This window comes from Dermacentor variabilis, unplaced genomic scaffold (genome assembly GCF_050947875.1).
Source record: "Dermacentor variabilis isolate Ectoservices unplaced genomic scaffold, ASM5094787v1 scaffold_12, whole genome shotgun sequence".
NCBI classification, from domain to species: domain Eukaryota; kingdom Metazoa; phylum Arthropoda; class Arachnida; order Ixodida; family Ixodidae; genus Dermacentor; species Dermacentor variabilis.
Window position 1 is genome coordinate 22,318,976 of NW_027460280.1, and position 15,161 is coordinate 22,334,136.

At 44.4% G+C, this 15,161-nt stretch overlaps 1 protein-coding gene across 2 annotated transcripts in view; it reads right to left on the reverse strand.

Moving 5' to 3' along the window:
* Ide (Insulin degrading metalloproteinase) overlaps nt 1-15,161 on the reverse strand; it is a 247,923-nt gene that overhangs the window by 146,266 nt on the left and 86,496 nt on the right. For both annotated transcript variants that reach the window (XM_075676326.1, XM_075676325.1), the window contains exon 14: nt 9,569-9,664. In XM_075676326.1, the coding sequence (XP_075532441.1) occupies nt 9,569-9,664 (96 nt within the window). The remainder of the gene's footprint in view (nt 1-9,568; nt 9,665-15,161) is intronic.

A 15,161-nucleotide genomic window follows, 5' to 3' on the forward strand; every position in this document is an offset into this window, starting at 1 on the left:
TCGGCTGCAGAAGCTCCTTTATACGGAGACCCTTAAGCAAGGTCCACAACAGGTGCTTGACTACCTCTGCACCAGATATATCTCCAGGGGACAAGTCAGTCCACACAGCAATTACATCGGTAGCCCCAACCCTACACTAGACGCAGATTTCAGCGTATCTGAAATACATGCCGCTCTACGCAAGCTTAACGGTCGTTCTGCTCCAGGGCCAGACGGGGTCACTAACAAAAGCCTTCGCAATCTCGATGACGAGTCCGTGTCCCATCTGATTGACTACATCAACGATTGCTGGCGCAGTGGTGCCCTTCCAGCCGCCTGGAAGACTGCCAACGTTATCCTAATCCCAAAGCCTGGCAAACCATCTAGCCTCAATAACTTAAAGCCCATCTCCCTCACTTCATGCGTAGGCAAGGTGATGGAACACGCCTTCTTAGCACGCATCAACAGTCACCTCGAGGACAACTCTCTCTATCCCCACGCCATCATTGGATTTCGCCCTCACCTTTCTACTCAAGACGCTATGTTGCAGCTCAAACATCAAGTGCTAAACGATCGTTCCCGTAACATGAAAGCCATCCTCGGACTCGACCTCACTCAAGCCTTTGATAACATTTCCCATGCAGCTATCCTTGACCAGGTCTCCAACCTCCACCTGGGAGAGCGAGCATACAATTACATCCGTGACTTTCTCTCCAATCGCACGGCTACCCTCTCGGCCGGGGATTTACGATCAGACCAGCTTCCCCTTGGCAGCAAAGGCACCCCGCAAGGTTCAGTTATCTCTCCCATGCTCTTTAACTTAGTCATGATTGGCCTTGCCAAGCAACTACAGCAAGTCGACAATATCAACCATACCCTCTACGCCGACGACATCACCATCTGGTCGTACCGAGGCAGTGATGGTCAAATGGAATCAGCCCTCCAAACGGCGATTGACACGGTTGAAGCCTATCTCCAAGGGACCGGACTGCGCTGTTCGCCGGCTAAATCGGAGCTTCTGCTATACAAGCCCATTCAGTGGGGTCGCCCTCCCAAACACCAATCTGATCACCGACCCTGTGACGCCATCACCCTACGCCTTCAAGATGGCAGTCCTATCCCACACGTCCCTAGTATCCCGGTTCTCGGTCTCACCATCTCTACCAACCGCTCCAACGCCTTGGCTCTCAACAAGATCTGTGCCCAATCGCAAAACACCCTACGACTTCTTAAACGTATATCTAACCGAAGAGGAGGACTCAAAGAAGAAAGCCTTCTCCAACTCGTCCAATCCTTTGTCATATGCCACATTACCTATGTTGCTGCGTACCTCAACTGGTACCGGGCTGAGCAAAACAAGCTCGACACCCTCATACGAGGGGTCTACAAGCAAGCACTTGGGCTCCCGCATTGCACCAGCACTGAACTCTTCAACCAACTGGGAGTTCACAACAACCTTTCCGAACTCATTGAAGCCCAACAACGCTCTCAGCTTGAACGGCTCACCCTTACTAAAACGGGGCGCTTTATTCTGTACACGCTTGGCTTCACCTACCATCAGCAACAGGGCCCCAAACAACCGATCCTGACCGACATCCGTAGCTGGATCTACATAGACCCTATCCCTAGAAATATGCACCCTAAATATAACAGGGCCCGGCGCCAAGCTCGGGCCGGAGCTATCATAAAAGCACTTGCCCACGTACCTGGCGTCACATTTGTTGATGCAGCCCAATACTCCCATGGCACACGATTTGTGGCCGTCGCCACACGCGATGGAGTCCTACACCATGCCTGCAGCGTCACTACCCCTACTGCCGAGACGGCTGAAGAAGTGGCCATCGCCCTGGCCACTTTAGATCCCACCTGTCACACCATAGTGTGTGACTCTCGCTCAGCCGTTACTAACTTTAGCAAAGGCCGTATTTCTCCCCAAGCTCTTCGGATCCTCTGCCAGGCACCACACTCTAAAGACAGCATAATCTCCCTAACATGGATCCCGGCCCATGCGGGCCCTGTCCACCCACACCTCCCCAATCTCAACGAGGTCACCCAATCCAGTGCGCGAGGCCTAGTCAACCGCGCCGGAGTCACTGGAGATGAGTTGGACACCAGGGACAGTCTGACAACTTATAACGATCTCGTTAAGGCCTTTTACCTCAGTCGCCGACTCTTCCCCCCGCCTCACCCAAAGTTCAGCCGGGCGCAGGCTACCACCCTGCGTCTACTACAAACAAACACGTACCCTTCATCCGCCCGCCTCCACCTTATATTTCCGGACGTCTACACTACCCCCAACTGCCGGTGCTGTGGAATTCACCCGGCTGCGCTTCCGCATATGCTATGGGAGTGCCCAGCACAGTACACAGACTAACACCACAACTCTCTTGTCGAGGATGCATGGGGCTCTGCGGAGCTCCGCCCTCGACGACCAAACCTGGGCGACCCAGCACGCCCGCGAGGCGGCGGCGAGGCAGGCCCTCGACGTCCCTTCGTGGGAGGCTTAGGCCCGGCCATCATAAAGTGCTGGTTCTACAATAAAAGTTTATTCCTCCTCCTCGTAGACTTAATTTTAATGTGTTGACTGAATAGACCGCGTTAAGAGCTCTATATTTTTGCCTCTCAAACAGCTGACGGACAAGAAAAGTATGTTACCTTGGTAAGTGACAGACCTTCGCTGCACTCGTAAATCTGTACCTGTTGTGAAACTGTTCACCAGTTTACATACAGTGATAAATATGACCGCGGCAGCACATGATGCACGCCTCTTGTGTCAGGCCTCTGACCGCAGCGCAACATTTGTTGTCATGAATCTGGGAAGCGCTGAACTAAGGTTACTAGTCAGCAGATGGCACGCCTACAAAACTAGCCACTATAAAGGGGCTTTGGTGTAAACGCCAGGATGTGCTACGAATTTATTGTGCTAATAACATGCAACACAACATCGTTCAACAAACCTAAGACTGCTTTGGTGACAAAAAACTGTGCTGGACTGAGAAACATTACCGGGTCAAGAGGGATGTGCTACTGGTATGTTAGAGAAAAATGTTTGTTTCTCTCAGCTTCGGCTTCCCGGCCTCTTTAGCCTCTCCCCACATCTACCACAGGTAGGAGATTCTTTTCCAGTACCTAAGTAGAAAATTATGATTTCTATATGTGTGTCCTATTCTGAGATGACAGAATAGGATATCAGTTTGCTGTCTTCTCGGTTCAGAGGGCCAGAAACCTAAATGTGGTTTAATCACGTGAATCTTATCATTTGCTTCCACATACCACAAGTCTGGCCAGTGACTTAACAGTTTTGTAAGAAAGGCTTCAGATCTGTGGCAGGGACAGCAGCGGTAGGATTAATAGCTTGCGATATAATTGATGTGGCCATTTGGTGTGCTAGCACATTACCCTCGATGCCTCTGTGGCCAGGTACCTAGGATATAATGACCATGCTGGTTCGATATATAAACTCTATACAGAACTGAATTAAGCGCAATAAGTACAGGATTTTTGTGTTTACAGAGTGACATAGCTTTTACAATGCTTAGGCAGTCTGAAAATATCATTGTTCTTCTTTTTGAGTTTTCATTTCCTTATATGCTTCATGGCTGACAATAGTGCACAGGCCTCAGCCATAAAGACACTTGTTTCCAGGTGCAGCACACTGGATTCCGAGAAGGATGGACTGACGGCTGCATAAGATACCCCGGCAGGTGACTTAGCAGCGTCTGTAAAACTCTGTGCATGAGTGCTTGCACGGAAGTTCTAGAAAATACATTAAAATTTCGAGCTCTGGAGCATGCTTTGCAACTTCTAGAAAATATATTCTACCACCACATTCTGCCACCTACCACTCCCAAGGTGGTAACAGCTTGGTTGGAGGCATTAAGCGATGTTCGAGGAGTGGGACGTCCATTTCATCACTAAGCTCCCTCATGCAGTGAGAAAGGCTGTCTTACAGAGGGATGATTACGGAAGAGTAGCACACGTCATATCGTTAACGGTATTGGAACACAGACGTTCATGATTAGAGTATTTTTAGAAAATATGTGAGGTTCCCTGCAGATGGAGTGACCAGTCGTTTGATTCTACGTACAAGCTTTCAATAGGGCTTGTTCTGAAAGCGCAAGTGGCCGGGCTGATACCTAGATGGTGAACGGAATTCAGCATCTTTAGCACGCTTGGGGCAGCAGAGTTATATACCATGGCACCATAGGCCAATCATGATTGAATGATACATTAAACACTTCCTGTCGCTCCCTATGTTGTGTGGGATAGAATTTTTGGTAAATTCCCTGTTTTTAGACATTTCGCTTTGAGATATTTTATGTGTGGAATAAAAGTAAGCCTAGAGTCAAGTAGAATACCTAGAAATTTGTGCTTTTTGATTATAGGTATTTGTTGTCCACACAGTTCTACACAAGGATCTAGAACAAGGCCTCCCTTTCTTGTAAAAACAATATGAGTACTTTTGTGGGGGTTAACTTTAACTCGTTTTTGTCTGCCCACTTGGACAACTTGTTCAAGCTTAGCTGTACCTGTCTCTCACACACTGCGAGGTTACAGAATTTGAAGTCTATCTGTATGTCATCCACATAGACGAAATAAAAAATAGCCAGCGGTAATGAAGCGCAGAGTGTGGTCATCTTAACGATACAGTGTATGCAGCTGAGCACGCCTCCCTGGGGTACACCAGTTTCCTGTATAAATGGAAGTGACAATACATTGTTGATTTTGATGCGGAAGGTACGATTAGATAAACAGCTTTTTATTAGGTTTAGCCTATTTCTACGGATGCCCATTTCCGACAAGTCTCGCAAGATTCTGTAACGCCACGTTGATTGTAGCCCTTCTCCATATTGAGGAATATCGATAGGAAAAACTGTTTATGTACAAATGCATCAGGGATATTTCCCCTTCAATGCACACAAGATGATGAATTGTGGACCGCCCTTCTCTAAAGCCATGCTGATAATGATCAAGCACTTTGTCCAGTTCAAGGAAATGTATAAATGGATTAATAATTTTTTCAAATAGCTTACAAAGGCAACTTGTGAGAGCTATCACGTGATAATTTACCAACCAGGAAGGGTCTTTACCCTTCTTCAAAACAGGGACCACAATCTCTTCTTTCCATGCAGATGGAAGGTATCTAGCAGCCTAAATAGTCTTGAAAAGTGCGAGTAGTGTCAGTTGTGCATCAGTGTGTGCATTCTTTACCATGTTATACAAGACTCTGTAAGGTCCCGGTGCAGAGCTTTTGCATGCGATCAAGGCAGCTCTCAACTCAGCAATACTGAAAGGACGATTATTTGGTTCTTTCTGTCGGCATTTATGCACAATTGGCTTACATTCTTCTATATGTTTTGTATTTAAGGAAGGACTGTGAATAATGGATTGAGCTTGCCACGCGCTCAAAGTGCTCCCCGAGAGAGTCTGCTTGGTCTTGCAAGGTATTCCCTTGGTCGTTCGTAAGACATAACGGATGGATTTGTTGCCCTTTTACCTTTCTTAAACCATCCCACACTTTTGCCTACTGTGTGTATTACTTTATACGCTAGAGAAACCTCATCCAGCTCTCCCTCTTTGCCTGACGCCACGTCCGCCTTCCCTGTGATTTATTGTGTTTAAATTGAATAAGATTTTTTGCATATTGCAACCTATGCAATACGCCTCATGCCTTATTCTGCCTTTCTCACACTTTTCTACAGTCTTCATTCCACCAGGAAACACATCTTGTAAGTGAACCGCCATTCATTTGCAGGATAAACCTTTCAGCTGTATCAATAATAAAAGCACCAAATTTTGTGCAACAGCATCATCTATACTAAAATCGTTTATAAAATAAGTTGCTTCTTTAAAATGCTCCCAGTCAGCTGACGCTAATTTCCATCACGGAATATGGGGCGGATTGTCATGCTGCGTTATTAAGTTTAAAGTTACAGGGAAGCGGTCACTTCCAAAAGCACTGTTGATGACATTCCATTCCAGGCAAGGCAGAAGAGAGGCAGAACCAATGCTAAACTTATCAATGAGCACGAGTTGCGTTGGAAGTTGTAATAAGTGGGCTCCTTCTTATTAAATGGGCATGCACCAGAGGTGGTAAGAAAATTTTCGATAAGTTGACCCGTTGTGCTACAACGGGGGTCTCCCCACAAAGTGTTGTGAGAGTTAAAACTACCCACGAGTACGTATGGTTCAGGCAGTTGATCTATGAGGTCATATAAATGTTTTTTCAAGTTAATAGCTAGGTGGTATGTATGAAGAACATGCACCGACAGACTTATTTAAAAAAATTGCCTGAAGAGACACTGCTTCAAGAGGCGTCTCTGAAGGGCAACATGTCGACAAACTACAGACTTGTCTGCAGTGATCGCTACACCGCCGGAGGCATCTCACAGTCTTTTAGGAAGATGGTGCAATTACGAAGAAAGTTTGTGTTTGTAGGTTTCAGATGTGTTTCTTGAACACACGGCAACTTTGGATTATGTTTGTGTAGGAGTTCTCTAAAGAGATCATCATTGGAGATGACTCTTTTACGTGTGTTATGTACTGTATATGTCTCATCAGTCAGTCCACCTTGACCAAAAATGCCTCGACAAAAAGAAAGGTACAAAAAGGCTACGAACCCTCGACCTTTGGTGAGAGTCGAACCCATGACCTTTGGTGTTAATGAAGACAAAATTAATATAGAGTTAATTATGGCACCAGCACCCACAACTTTTGGTGGGAGTCCAACCCACAACCATTGGTCGAAGTCAAACCCTCAGCCTTTTGTGGTAATTAAGGCAAAGCTAATTAAGGCAGACATAATTCAAATAGAGTTAATTAGGGCACTCAAACCCACATTCTTTGGTGGGAGATGAACCCACAACCTTTGGTCACAGTCAAACCCTCGGCATTTGGCAGGAGCCAAACTCACCACCTTTGGTGGTAATTAAAGTGAAGTTAATTATACACAGGTAATTAAGATATAGTTAACTAAGGCACTCGAAGCCACGACCTTGGGTGAGAGTTGAAAGCTCTACCTTTGGAAGTAAGAGAGATGACTAAGCAGAGTACACTAAATGAATTAAGGGGGATGAGTAAGCAAATCAAGAGGATGAGCAAGCAAATTAAGAAGGATGACTAAGCAAAGTAGACTAAGCAAATTAAGGGGGATGTGTACGTCAAGCGTCTGTCTTTAATGCATCAGCAGTTGGGCTTTCGCTTTCATGTCTTCTTAGGGATGACATAAGAGACCCTGTGAATTTTTGGCACATTACCAAATGCTACAAGCTTTGCTAGTTTACTGTGTTGCTGAGTATCTGGCATTTCAAAAAGTAGGTTGTCACTGCTCATTTTTGACACTTTGTAGCCAGCATCTAGTATTTCAATGAGACATCTGGCCACAGTGAAAGGAGAGATAGTTCTGATGGTCTTTTAATGATGTCGATTGTGTAGAACATGGAAGTGTGGGAATAGTTCCTTTATTATTTTTTTATTTTTTTTTTTGCTGGCTGAACAGTTGAAGTTTCTTCGGTGCGTCTTCTTTTCGAAAGAGAACAAATGGGAAGGGGGGGGGGGCGAAGTCTTAGCCATACAGAATTTATTTGATTTTGGCAGCTACACCAGCCCCCCACCACCGAACCCAACAAGGGGATGCTACAAGTCTCAAAGAAAATGCAGATGCCAGCTGTATGTAGCTACTATAACCTAATATAAAATACCCACGGTTTGATAGGCAACATCAAGTTAACCCTTGCTGCCCGTGAAATCTGAAGTAAAAGGAAGAGAGGACGATAAAGGAAAGACTGGAAGTGAGAAAGAAAGACGAAGATCAGAGAGGTGGATAGGAAGATGCAGCTACCGATTTCCCCCAGTTGGGTCAGCCCGGGGGTGCTGTCTACATGAAGCCGAGGCCAAAGGGTGTGTTGCCTCTGCCGAAGGGCCATAAAGGTCCAATTACTCAGCATGCCAAAGAGCATTTACTCAGCAGGCTCAATGCCAAAGAGCACCTTTCCCCCGACATGGCAAAGACGTGCACGGCTACATGCGGAAGGGTCCAACTTCTATGTGCTCAGGTTCGTGATGTCGCAACACACCAAATGCCTGCTAACACAGATGCCCACCAAATGCCTGCTGACGCAGATCCCCCTACGCGGAAACATTTAAAAAGGCAACATGTTTACGATTACATTGCTACCGAAAGTTTACACCAGCCACAAAGTAAAATACATTTGGTTACTCCTATATTAGCCCTATGCTACCAGGTAGCTGTACACTGCAGGCCGCTCATGTTCGTGCCTCCACCCATTCGGCAAAATGCCTAGTCCGCCTGCGTTTACCAGAATACTGGACATGATAAAACTCTCTATTGTGGTAGTAATCCTCCGGCGTGAAGTGATGGCTGCAAGTGCGTAGATTCTGGCATCGATAGGATATGGACAGCCCGATGCACTGCAGCCACTCCGCTGGCCTGTTGCCTTGCAGAAGAACATGATGTCACAGTTAGACATGTCCTCAATCACTAAGTTTGGATCACAGAATGTGACAAGGGCGATTCATGGTCCTCGCGAAAAGAAACCTCAAGAGCAACACTGATTGCCCAGCTCGTGTCAACACGGAGCACATTCTTACACAAGGAGATTACACATGCTGTGCGCCGGAAGTGCTTGAGAGTAGTGATAAATTGTCATTGTGTATTCTTTTTCTGTCACTTCCTTTTAAAGGGACACTATAGTCGTGGACACATGATGGACCTTGTCATGTTGCCAATTGCTATGTTTGCAGTCCACAATGCAACAAAAGACAGTGCATCTTATTTACTTATGAGGCAATAAATCAAATTCATGTGGCATACTATTTCGCTTACGAGGCAACTTCAGAAAGCACGGCAATCAGTGTCAGCAAAAAAATTGTAAAAGCGAGTTAGCAGCTATTTATATGGCGTTTCTTTACTTTGGATAATTTTAGATAAATATAATTTTTCTGTAACATACTTTCTGCTGTACACTGAAGTGAAGTGAACTCTGGAGTTTTACATGCCAAAACCCCAATTTGATTATGAACGGCAAGTGCCAGCTCACCCTTACATGCTTTCACTCACACATACAGCATACGAAGCGTGGCAATGATTTTATCAGCCTTGGACTTTATATGGAACCTCACGGTGACGGCGACGGCAGAGATGTGCCTGGAGTGTACGTACAACTGCTATCGAAATTAAACATTGATTGGTCTTTCCCATATGTCAGGGAGTCCATTTCTACCTCCTCTGGAACTTAGACATGTGCCACACGTACAAGTGAAAAAAAACTATGCAGCATGTCGCCATGAAAATAATATGGACTGCCCTGAACCAGTTAAGTGATGTGGACTGGTTTGCAAACTGTTATAAAATTTCGTTTCTCCAAAACAGATTTGAACCAGAACGAAATCAGAGCCAGTATATTTTTTCCCATTGAACATCCTGGTTACTGCATTTGTATTAAAAGGATATAAAAGCAGCTAGTTAGAGTTAAGAGTTAGCAGCTGGTTAGAGTTAGAGTAACTGGACTTTCTGATGTGACTAAACAACGCTATAAATAAACTCCAAAAGACAAGAAAATCAATTTACCTCTCCTTCACGTGGACATCGGTCAAAGTTGCTTGGGATGAACTCATTATGCGGTGGCAACTTGAGGTTCTCATTTGTACCAGCAGCACGCCACACCTATTTGCACAAAAATGCAGTCCAAGCATACATTAAAAAAATATATATACATCTCAAAATCAGGGATGCACAGCTGAAGGGTCAGCTTTTCAACAGTTTGTGATTTTATTAAAATTTTGCAGATTCATTTATGTTGTCTTCATTAGAATATATTGTAACTTTCATTACCCTGGCTCTAACATGAAAGAAGTTGTGGCCATCATACTGAGCAGTGCAGTGTGTCACCTTAAAAAAAACTGATTTCAAATATAATAGAGATATATTCGCTGTACTTGAATAGATACCTTCTAGGTGGACTACAGTGCAGGATAAGGGCAGCCACTTGTTTGTTTATGCTCTTTGTGTAAAAATTCTGTTCCCTTGAAAACCAAGCCTGATGTCGTCATCATATGTCAGATAGTTGGTATTTTCTTTGTGTTAGAAGAAATTTAGAAAATTAAAACATACTTTATTTCATTTTTGACAAAATTTCACTCTATAAAGCATCTCGAAAGCAGATTTTGGCAGAGCAGTTTGGAAATGATAGTTTTTCAGAAAGTCATGTTTGGCCCAAAAGTGCAAACTGCGAAAAATCAGTTCAAAGATTGCAGAACATGCCACTTTACTGCATGGTGAATAGTGATTAATCAAAGACCTCTGCTGCATAGGTTGGGTCCTCTTTCTCAACACAACACACTGCACGGTGGCAATCGCTTAAGGTCTTCCCTTTTTTTCTCTTCCCTTTCCTGTCAAGAGCCCTTGTTTGTGCTCATGAAACGCTCCGATTAGTTGCTTGCTGGACATGTATCCTTGTCTGGACAACCCAGCTCCAGCTCTATGACCCCTCTCTTGATATGCCGCATGCACCCGCATTGCTTTAACACAACCAAGGCTGCTGCAGCCTCCACTATTCTATGGAATGCAAACTGTCTTCGGGCACCTCTGCCACCATAACGCATTGAATGCTCCATTTGAATTCTGCATTTGCATCCTCAAACCCTGTTTGAGAAGCTCTGGCTTACTAAGCTTGATGCATAGGGACACTAGCTCTTTTGGCAATTACTCTACTGACGGTGAGATCTTGGCACCAACGACTTGCCAGGATCAACGAGGGCATTGCGGCAATCATACTCGGGGAATTCACTTCTTTTAATTCAATTATAATCCACCAATCTGGATTTCCTTATCAGTTCGTCAGTCAATTGAGGTTCGCTGCAATTGAAAATAAACAATTTTTTTTTCTTCTAATAGGCGTAGAAGCAGTTCTTTTTTCTCATGAACCACCAAACTGAGTTTAAGTTTTTGTTTGCCACTCAATTACAGCTTGCCAAAGCAAAAAATATTAGTTCTTTCTGGCACTTTTTTTTTTGCATGTTATGCTGCAGCATTGGTAGGTCTCTTAAGGCTAAAAAGCACAAAGAATTATCTTTTGAGAGAGGGCATTTATTCTGCAACCCGTTCTCCTCACGCTCTGCAGCTGCGTATCAAAACAGTGTTCAATAGCCCTTTCGAGGGCAAAGTGCATGACACCGTCGCAAGAGGAAAAAAGTTTCCTTTTTTTCTACAGCGCAGATAGCAACAAAATTTGGTGAGAAGCCTCATTAGCTGAGAGATCTAACACAACATCAATCTAAATATGCACATTCTTGATGAAAATCACTTTAGTTCTGCATCTACCCCTAAATAGTCACTCCGTTATAAAACAACATTTACACAATATTACTTATGTATTATATCTACTGCATTGTCTATGAGAGATGCTGCATCCATAGGTCAGCAAAATAAATCAAACTCACTCAGACTCATTCCCAATATGTATATAATTTATACTTGGGGCCTCACTCAGGCCCACTCTCACCAAAATTCTACTCAGCCATGCTGATCTGAGTGAGTTGGTCTGAGTGAGTCAAATCATGAGTTTGCCAACCTATGTACGAGGCAAATAAGTAAAATAAGTAGTGCATAATTACGTCCGCATTTAAGTAGTGAACAGATCTTCATGAAATAAGAAAAGGAGGAGATATTTGTCTGCAACCAGCTGCCTATGACAGGAATGCCACACCTATGCACAACTGGAAGGAACAACAAAGCCTGAAAGCAGACACAAACATGCATCGGGTCACACTGTCACAACTTTAAGCAAGACTGAGTACTAACATAGATGCATCACTCTCGTTGTGGAGCTGCACTGCTCAGGGAGGCCGTACATCTATATGCTGTACCCACAGACAACACAAATGCAAAGAACAAAAAAAATATGTTCCAGGTGAGCTTGCGTGTCAGAGTGCTAAAGGTGAAAGGAATGTTACTGCTTCCTTTTTGCACACAGTTACAGAGGTATAAAAATCCTGACTTTCACAGCGCGCGACAGCCCGGAAAAGCACTCACCGCAAGTGGCGCCAAAAAAGGTATTTAAAAAAAAAAAGACTTTCCGCTGCAAAGATCGGTAGTCGTGATGACATGATGACAGCCATAAGAGCAGCAGTACTACAGAGAACCTTTTAGTTTCATCGCGCTTCACTTTTCCCACCAATTTGCTGCCGCCCGTGAGGGTGGGTAGCCGCAGCAGTAGAAGGCTGCAATATGGTGTGTGCCGCTAAGCTGCAGCAAAACATTGCATTTGAGCGTCAGTGACGTTTCTTGAAAGCGATCACTTTTTTTTTTCATTCTGCACAACCCTCCACTCTTTTTGTAGCAAAGCAGTCAGTAGATGTAGTGTAGAATGTCTGCTGTAGGCATACATGAAAATTGGAGACTGGACAATAAAATATAGGGGGAATGTTGGCGTGGTCATGTTAGCTTTGGTATCTGTGGAAAATAGAAGCTTGTGAGGTAACTAGGCACATTTCATTAATTTATCAGAAGCCTAATAATTACACTTTGTAGCAGATGCATTTTTTAAAATTGTGTCAGACCAAACTATTAAGGTGTATGAAGTTTAAATTTGGTGCGAATAACCTCTATCTTTGGTAGGATGAGGCAGAGGAATTTAGGTGTTGTAGGTGGTTTGTGGCTGCTATAAGAAATTATTGAATTCGTGCTAAGAGATGCCGATGTTTACTGGGGGAGTGAAACCTTTGTTGCTTGCAAACAGCTGAGCATATCCAGTTGAACCTTTGTAGGAATACCACGTGCATTATGGAAAACACGCTGAATAAACTGAGAATTTCTAGGTGCTTCTAGGTGTGGGATAGGTCGGCAAAACAAACGGAACTCACTCAGACTCACTCATAGAACATACATCGAACCTTCATTATAACGAAGCAGTTTTACTCGAATTATCGCTTTATTTGAAAATTTCTTCCAGTCCCAACCCAAATACATGCGTTTTAAACTGCGGTAGACTCAAAGCATGCCGATAAGCTGCTCCGCTTATAGTGAACTAGCAAAGGGAAGGGACTCAGTACCTTTCATGCCAAGTGAGCGAGCGACCTCCTGTCCATTGCCAGCTATTGTTATCACCATGCCTGAACATGCTTTTTATTTATGCTGTGCAGGCGTGCTATTAGCGGGGAGTGCCGCCACCACGGCGTCATGCAACTAGCAAGAAGCGGGAGCGCACTTACGGCGGCACTTAGCAACTTTTACTCTGAGCAAGCCTCTCCATCACCAGCCATTGCCGTCGTAGTGCCTGTGCACCCAGCGGGCTCGATCACAATCGAAAACGCGCTGAGTGACACCCTATTAGACTTGCAAGGAGTAGTGCTACTTCAGCTATACCTCGTTAGCATTTTTGGAGTAGACACTTACAGAATTACTGCTTATACTGAATTTTTTTGCCATCCCATTTACTTCAATATATCTAAGGTTTACTGTATTTTTTGCTTAGGGCAGCTCAGATTCGCCAAAGTTCTGCTCATATGGGCTCCCATGAACTCGGGCTCACATCCCTAGGGCTCATTTGGGCTGCCTCAGACTCAGACTTGTGGGTTAGTCTGAGTCTGAGCAAGTCTTATGTCCCTGTCACACAGGCACCCGCGAACTCCATTTAACTCCTTTGTCTTTACGTCAAGGGAGCTGCGCTTTGTGTCACACTGTCTCCCTTGCGCCAAGGAAGTTAAATGGAGATTTTGGCGAAAGGAGTTCGGCAATGACGATTACGGCTGGATGGAGTACTTTCGTTCTCAGACAGCTACAGCTACAATGAAAACCATGCTAATAAAATAGTTGTAACTGGCTCACTTACAAATTTTAGCATTATTGTTTTTTTTTTGCCTTGGTTTACACGCCACGTAATGGGAGTTTTCAATTTGTTTTTAAGGCCATAGCACCTGTACCCTCTACACCAATGCTTTCCCATGCTGCATGGGGAAACGTTGTTCTGCCATTTCGTTTGTTTATCCACTTCGTCACTCATCTGGAAACAGGTGAGCTCACTGCAAACACATGCACACGCACGATTACACAGCATAGAATCACAACTCGAAGCGCACCGGTCGAACAATGTGACCCATGCTGCCCATGCACGGAAGGAAGAGCGCAGTGTGGCCAGCATCGCTTTCAACTTCACTATGCTTGGAAAACAAGTCTTGCAGTAACATACAGCAAACTCTCGCTGTGATATTATTAGATTACCATATTACATTTAAAAAAAACTACCTTTAACGGCAACTATATAAGTGGGCAGTTGCACGTGAAAGTAAGCGCAGCAATGCCATTTCTGTTCTATAAGGCGCCCGTCGAAAGTTCGCAATGTGCCATGTAGCACGGCCGCAACTCCATTGCCATAAATCTCCATTAGGGAGTTTTATGTCAATGGAGTTCGTGGGTGCCTGTGTGACTGTGGGTCAACTCATGAGTAGGTGGGTCAACTCATGAGTAGTTTGCAAACCTATGGCCATACTGGAGGGCTACAGGTTCAAGTTGGCACACTAGTTCTTTACACGTATATAAGATTACCGTACAATGAGCACATGCAACATTAAAACCACAAAACCTGGCACGTCAGGACAGCATGACATTTCTCTTACTGAAAGACAGTGAGTGAAATCCTGCTGAGCAACGGAAGCATTAACAGCCTTTGCAGAATAAGGGGCTTCTATGTTTTAGGCATACAAAACAAGCACCAGCAAGCCACCAATCATTGCCTTTCGAAAGTGCAAGAAGAGCTGGATATTTCAAGAAAACAGATATAGATCTGGACATTAAAAGACTTGCAAAAAAAGAAAACTGAAAAATGAAGTCGGACAACAAAGCGGCACACAGCTACACTCACGGCTGAGCACATCATAGAAAAACATGCCACATGAAAGCTGTGCCCTTAAAGTCTTGCTAGCATTATTGCAGGATTTCAAGAGCCAAGAAAGGAATTGACCTTTCTGTTATACCTGAGTGCCTTATGTCCAGCTGCCATCCCTATGCGAAGCCATAGAAGAAGTCATGCACCCATTATTTCTGCTGTGGTTGAATGATCATAGTGCCAAATTACCCTCCAGCAAATATTTGTGTGAAACTCTGTGGCTCACAGTACATATAAGAAACACAGAAAGTGACCCTACTATAGTTTTAGAACGAGAAG